The sequence below is a fragment of the Helianthus annuus genome, chromosome 5, assembly GCF_002127325.2.
Source record: "Helianthus annuus cultivar XRQ/B chromosome 5, HanXRQr2.0-SUNRISE, whole genome shotgun sequence".
NCBI classification, from domain to species: Eukaryota; Viridiplantae; Streptophyta; class Magnoliopsida; order Asterales; family Asteraceae; genus Helianthus; species Helianthus annuus.
This window is the reverse complement of record NC_035437.2, coordinates 154244131-154251215: the sequence shown is the minus strand read 5'-3', so window position 1 is coordinate 154251215 and position 7085 is coordinate 154244131. Positions and strand designations below refer to the sequence as shown.

The 7085-nt window shown below is 36.6% G+C and overlaps 1 protein-coding gene across 1 annotated transcript; it reads left to right on the top strand.

Annotated features, from left to right (window-relative positions):
- The first annotated feature begins 995 nt into the window (after positions 1–995).
- On the top strand, positions 996–2509 carry LOC110941973 (shikimate O-hydroxycinnamoyltransferase). The gene has a single exon (XM_022183678.2). The coding sequence runs from the start codon at positions 1128–1130 to the stop codon at positions 2421–2423; it is 1296 nt and encodes a 431-aa protein (XP_022039370.1). The 5' UTR covers positions 996–1127; the 3' UTR covers positions 2424–2509.
- Positions 2510–7085: the final 4576 nt, after the last annotated feature.

The window sequence follows — 7085 nt, the reverse complement described above, 5'->3', positions numbered from 1 at the left end:
TTACGGTGCCGCTGCAACACGCGGGTCCTAAATTCTCGTTTCATAAAAGATAAAAAAATTAACATAACTATATTTTATTTTAAATGTTATACATAGCTTGTATGTTAATGAAAACTAGTGCTATTAAATCCGCGAGTTGCGTCAGAAATTTTCGCGTTGCGCGGTGGGTGGGTATCAGTTCGTTTAACTACGGTACTGACACTTGTTATAGCAACCAATATAGAAAAGAAATCATGATATGATCAAAAATAGACCAACATATTGGGAATTTGGTCGGCATCGATTTGTTTTGTTATACCACCTACACTCGTTACAGCAACCCATAGAGAAAAAATATCTTGATATGATCAAAAAAAATACCAACACGTGATTTGCGTCGATAAAAAACCAAAGAAAGTCATATAAAATATATAAAAAACCACATAAACACATATAAAAAAAACCTTTAAAACAAATATAATTACTATTCATTTACTCTCTCTATTAATAGTATAAAATGCTATTAAATCCGCGAGTTGCGTCAGAAATTTTCGCGTTGCGCGGTGGGTGGGTATCAGTTCGTTTAACTACGGTACTGACACTTGTTATAGCAACCAATATAGAAAAGAAATCATGATATGACCAAAAATAGACCAACATATTGGGAATTTGGTCGGCATCGATTTGTTTTGTTATACCACCTACACTCGTTACAGCAACCCATAGAGAAAAAATATCTTGATATGATCAAACAAAATACCAACACGTGATTTGCATCGATAAAAAACCAAAGAAAGTCATATAAAATATATAAAAAACCACATAAACACATATAAAAAAAACCTTTAAAACAAATATAATTACTATTCATTCACTCTCTCTATTAATAGTATAAAATTATAAACTTTTAAGGCAATTTATTTGATCATAGATCGTAAATTACAAATTATACATCATTACACACAAATTAACAAATTTTTTTCCTCTCATTCTAATATCCAAAGAATATACGTGTGGATTTGTCCGGAGAAAGGTCTCATTTTGTCAATGAGTGACCGGCGCCAATTCGGTTTTTGTCACGATTTTGACCTCTTTTATATAATAGAAGTTGAGGAGGATCAACGAGACAACCGTGAAATAAAATCAAGATGAAGGTGGTGGTAAGAGAATCGACAATGGTGAGACCCGCGGAGGGGACACCGGCGATAAAGCTATGGAACTCTTGCCTCGATCTCACGGCCCCGAATTTTCACATACAACTAGTGTACTTTTACCGGCCCAATGGTGCTGCCAACTTCTTTGATACGAAAGTGATGAAGGACGCTTTGAGCAGGGCGTTGGTTGCATTTTACCCGATGGCTGGGCGGTTTAAGCGAGGTGAAGATGGTCGGATTGAGGTTAACTGTCAAGGACAAGGTGCGTTGTTTTTGGAAGCCGAGTCCGATGGGGAGATCGATGATTTTGGTGACTTTGCGCCCAAATTTGAGTTCTTGAAACTCGTCCCGGTGGTGGATTACTCGCTGGGAATTGATTCCTATCCTTTGTTGGTCGTACAGGTAACTTACTTCAAATGTGGTGGGGTTTCGCTAGGTGTTGGCTTGCACCATCGTGTCGTGGACGGTTTGTCCGCAATGCATTTCATAAACACATGGTCCGGTATCGCTCGTGGCCTTGACATCACTCTCCCACCTTTCATAGACCGGACCCTCCTTCGCGCACAAGACCCACCACGGCCCACTTTTGTTCACGTCGAATTTCACTCTGATCCAGTAGTGAACGTGCCACTTCATGTCTCGTCACATGAAACCAAAACCGTCTGCTCGGTTTTCAAGTTAACACGCGACCAACTTGATATGCTCAAAACAAAATCAAAGGAAGCTGATGGTAACACTAACACAATCAGCTACAGCTCTTTTGAAATTCTCTCGGGCCATGTTTGGAAGTGCGTGTGTAAAGCCCGTGGGCTGCCCAACTATTTGGACACCAAACTCAATATCGCCGTAGATGGGCGGGCCCGCTTTGAACCACCACTTCCACCGGGCTATTTTGGGAATGTTGTCTTCACAACCACTGCGATAGCGACAGCAGGCGAAATTCAGTTAAAACCTACCTGGCAAGCTGCAAGTAAAATCCATGATGCGTTAGTGACGATGAATAACGATTATCTAAGATCAGCAGTGGATTATCTGGAACAACATCTTGATCAAAAGCCTATGGTTTCTTATAAACACACGAATCTTCGGATAACAAGTTGGGCTAGGCTCCCAATTCAAGACGCTGACTTTGGATGGGGCCGGCCCATCTACACTGGGCCTACTTGGATCCCGTTAGAAGGGATATGTTTCGTGCTACCAAGCCCGATAAATGATGGCAGCTTGTCGATCATCATAGGGCTGGAAGCTGAGCAAATAAAGCTTTTCAGCTCCTTCTTGTATGAGATTTGAATGTAATAATTTGTGGCTTTTTTTATTAAAATCATGGGTCTGTATTGCTTCTGTTATTAAATAATACAAGGTTCTGTGTTAAGTTGCATAAGAATTTAAGATTTTCAAGCCTTTTTCATTTGATTTTTTATGACATACTTGATGTTAGATGTCACTCCATTCAGTAGAGAGTTTAAAGGGGCACTAAGAGTGAAATTTTCTTATGATCCAGGCATCCAGCCCACTCTAGAAATGTTTCGCATGGGCCCAGCATTTTTCTTCAATGGCCTCTCTTATTGTTATTTATACATTTTATAAAAAAAAAAAAAAAAAAAAAAAAAAAAAAAAAACTAAAGAGTTAATTGCCCGGATAGTCTCTATGGTTTGCCAGTTTTTCATGTTTCGACTTTCTGAAATTACATGTTTTTCCCTGTGATTTGCTCATTTGTTATTTGGATGGTCCCTAAAGTGGGTTGACATTGATTTTCTCTAGGGCTGCAAACGAACCGAACGAACACGAACAAGATTGTTCAAGTTCGTTTGTTAAGAAATATATGTGTTCACGAACTGTTCATGAACATTTACCAAAAGAGATTTTATGTTTGTGTTCGTTTGTTAAAGAAATGAACTTGTTCGTGTTTGTTTGTTAATTTTAGGCAACGAATGAAAAAGAATGCTGATGCACACAAATGGGTACAAACTAATGTTTATGAACACAAATGGAAACGAACAAACACAAACAAACATTCATGAACATAATATACAATACACCGACACTTATTAAGTATTTTATTTGTCGAAATTTTGAAATATATGGTTTAGGATCCTGTACAAAGTGCTTAATTTGTAAGAAGTGTAAGAAATATTCCTGGAATGACAAGTGTCCATCCTCTTAATTAATTCAAAAGGGTAGTTTTGTAATTGTACATTTTGTCATTTAATTCAAATATCAGCGAATTATATGGTAACCAGCGAATTATATGGTAACCGTCATCAATCTCCAAAAAATCAACGAATTTCTTCATACTTTATCATAAATAGATCTATAATCAGATTCATGGCGTGGTGTTTTAAAACAACTGGATAAATTGACTATGATGTTGGTCATGGTGTTTTATATAGAAGGTTGCTGGGGATTCCAGATAAAACACCATGACTTGAATCATGGCGTGGTGTTTTATCTGGTGACATTGTTCATGGCATAGTGTTTTAAACATCTGGAGACAAAACACCACGCCATGAACAATGTCTCCAGATAAAACACCACGGCATGAATAATGTCTCCAGATAAAGCACCACACCATGAACAATGTCTCCAGATAAAACACCACGATATGAACAATGTCTCCAGATAAACACCACGCCATGAATAATGTCTCATGATAAAACACCATGACTTGAATCATAGATGTTTTAAAACACCACACTATGAACAAGGTCTCCAGATAAAACACCATGACTTGAATCCTAGTCTTGGTGTTTTAAAATCTGGGAATGTTTTGTATTTATAAAACACTACGCCACGAACAATGTCTCCAGATAAAACACCACGCCATCAACAATGTCTCCAGATAAAACACCATGACTTGAATCTGCGATTACGTTTTAAAAATCTGGGAATGTTTTAAAGTATGAAGAAATTCGCTGATTTTTTTTTGGAGATTGATGGCGGTTACATATAATTCGCTGATTTTTAGGAGTTTGATGGTTGTGTTTGAAACGGTTACCATATTTGAAAGAATGGAAAAGACACTATTGCCCTTCAATTTTACAAAAGCCCCTTCTAATTAAAACACAATTTACATTTTAATACCCTTTTGATCTCAACCATTAGATCAAAGATCCAATGGTTTAAAACACTTCTTACACTTCTTACACTTTGGACACCGACACTTTTGAAATTTTGAAATATATAAATAACATATAAAAATTAAAAACACTAATGAACTATCAAACATAATATATAATACACCGACACTTATTAAGTATTTTATTTATCGAAAGTTTGAAGTATATAAATAACATATAAAAACTAAAAACACTAATGAACTATTAAACACAAATGAACACGTAACCGACTGTTCACGAACATAAATGAACGAACGTGACCTCTGTACATGTTCGTTCGTTTAACTAAACGAATGAAGTTTCTTGTTCGTGTTTGTTTGTTTAACAAACGAACGAACACAAACAAACTTTCTGCCTGTCGATGAGGCCCTTTGGATTGGGGCTTCTCGTCTTGGGCCTCTTTAATTGGGCTTCTCAATAAGCCCAGATATTGTTATTGCTTCTTGTAAAAGAGAACAAGAGAAAGAGCGGGAACAGAGCTTGTCGTATCTCTTGCAGAGACATTTAATGCCTGCAACTAAAGATCGTCGGAGGAAGTACGATGAAGAAGCCGACTTCATTTATGTAACACCTCGAAAAATTTCGTCCAATAATGTCTTGACACGTGTCATAAGGTTCCGGTATGTGAAAACATACCTTAGAGGGACTAAAAGTGACAAACAGTGAAAACTATGGAACGTAAGGGTCCAAAGTGTCAACAATGGATAAATAGGCTCTATGATAACCCTACATAATGTTTATAACCTTAAACGGATGGTTCATGGATCATACGACGCGGAAATTGCACAAAAGTGAAGTATTGCAAACTATAGGGGCCAAAAGTGTCAACATGTTTAATTTATACCTCTGAGTGAACTTTTGGCAGACCCGAAGCTTCGTAAAGCTAAAATATACTCACTAGAATGTGTGGTTAAAATTTCATGAAGTTTCGTCAACGTATGAGAAAGTTATGGCCAAAACCGTAACTATAGGGGCTAAAAGTGTCAACATGTTGAATTTATACCTCTGAGTGATCTTTTGGCAGACCTGAAGCTTTGTAAAGCTAAAATATACTCACTAGAATATGTGGTAAAAATTTCATGAAGTTTCGTTATCATATGAGAAAGTTATGGCCAAAACCGTACTTGAGGGGTTAAAAGCGTCAACGTCAAATTTTATGGCTTTTTGGGCGAGCGCAAAATCAAACGAGGACATTACCATGTTGGTAAATGTCCAAGGGTTCTTAAAAACCAGATTCGAGGGTTTACAAGTCAAGATTCATGGCCAAATCATCGCAACCAAAGTACAGGGACCAAAACTGCAACAATTGGGCAAACTTTGGAGCTGCCAATAAACCCAGGTGCAGAATCCGCTAACAGCAGCGATTTGGGTCCGAAATTAAGTGGGTAACAGCTGTTTTCACCTCCCAAAAGCTCCAATAACATTGCATGCATGCCTAGGCCACAGTAACCCCTTGCAAACATCAACAATTCAGCTTTAAATCTGATCCAAAGCTCATTTTACTAAACACTTGTGTTGTGAACAAGAACTTCCAAACTTGAAAAAGCTCTCAAGCATCTCTGAAGCATTTCTGGACATCAAGGCCTATTTCTAGTGTTAGCTTAACATCAATAGGACCTTGGTAAGCTTCTAATTCGATCTCCGATCCGTTCTTGCTTTGATTATTGCTAAAAGTCAAACTGTTTGTTCATAAGCTTTGACTTTCTGATTAAACAAGTTTCAATCAGTCATTTCTCGAATTGAAACTTGATATATGTTGGTATTTATGTGGGAAACAAACCCTCTAAAGGGTATTATCTGAATCCCACTACATGCATGCTAATTGTCGAGTCAAACGTGATTCTAAAAAGTCAACAGAAGTGATTTTTGAGAAAAATAGCTTAAATGGTAAAATAAATGACATGCAATCTGTTTGATCTTCATAGATAGCTTTATTATGAATATAAGAATGTATTTTACCACGATCAACTCGACAATCTATAGTATAAATACGAATCGGAGCCGAAAGTCCTATAAAACGACTAATTCGTAGACTATCGATTCGGATTCGTACATGCATGTTTGAGATCTGTATTGGAGAGTATTTTTGACCATTTTTATTTTGGTAAAACTTTCTGGAATTTTTGTTGATTAAGTCTATGCTTAGCCGATTCGAATGCATGTTTCCGATTTATGCATAAAGTTGACTATTTTGCCCTTTTTGATATAAAACGTGATTTTTGGAAAAGTGAAAGAGTAGAAATCTTTATTTCTAATATATAAACTTGCACCGAAAATTTCGGATCAGTTGGTGGTCCAGATTTTGAGTTATGGCCATTAGCGTAAAACTATGTTCTTAATTTACATAAACGGCCCTTTTCGCATATGACCTATTTCTGGCCACGTTTTGGTATAAAACTTTTTACCAACTGATGTATTATAATATTCTGGGAATTTTGATGATTTTTAATTAATTTTTGGCTGAACGGATCCTAGATCGCCTAGTTATTTCGGGTTATGTCGGTTTTGACCGTTTAAGCCATAAAATGAGTTTTACACATCCTTTTGACCCGAAACCTTTTTCTACTGATTTTAAATGTTAAATAAATTATTTTGAGCCTTTTGGAAATATAAAAATCTCAGCTTTCATATATAAACCCGGAAACGGCTCTAAATCGCATATTTAGCGTTTTAAGCGCATAGTAAGCGTTATACTTGTTTTAAACATGTAAGACTTATACCTACTGATGTAATTAGCATATTTTCATATAATAACAGTAAGTATAAGTATATGACCTCATATTTCCAGTTTTGGCATTTTTAGCCCTTGTGAATTTACTAAAATACCCCTACGGT

Bases quoted from the DNA above. Each gene is read 5' to 3' on its own strand.
- LOC110941973 (XM_022183678.2), top strand. From the start codon at position 1,128: ATGAAGGTGGTGGTAAGAGAATCGACAATGGTGAGACCCGCGGAGGGG.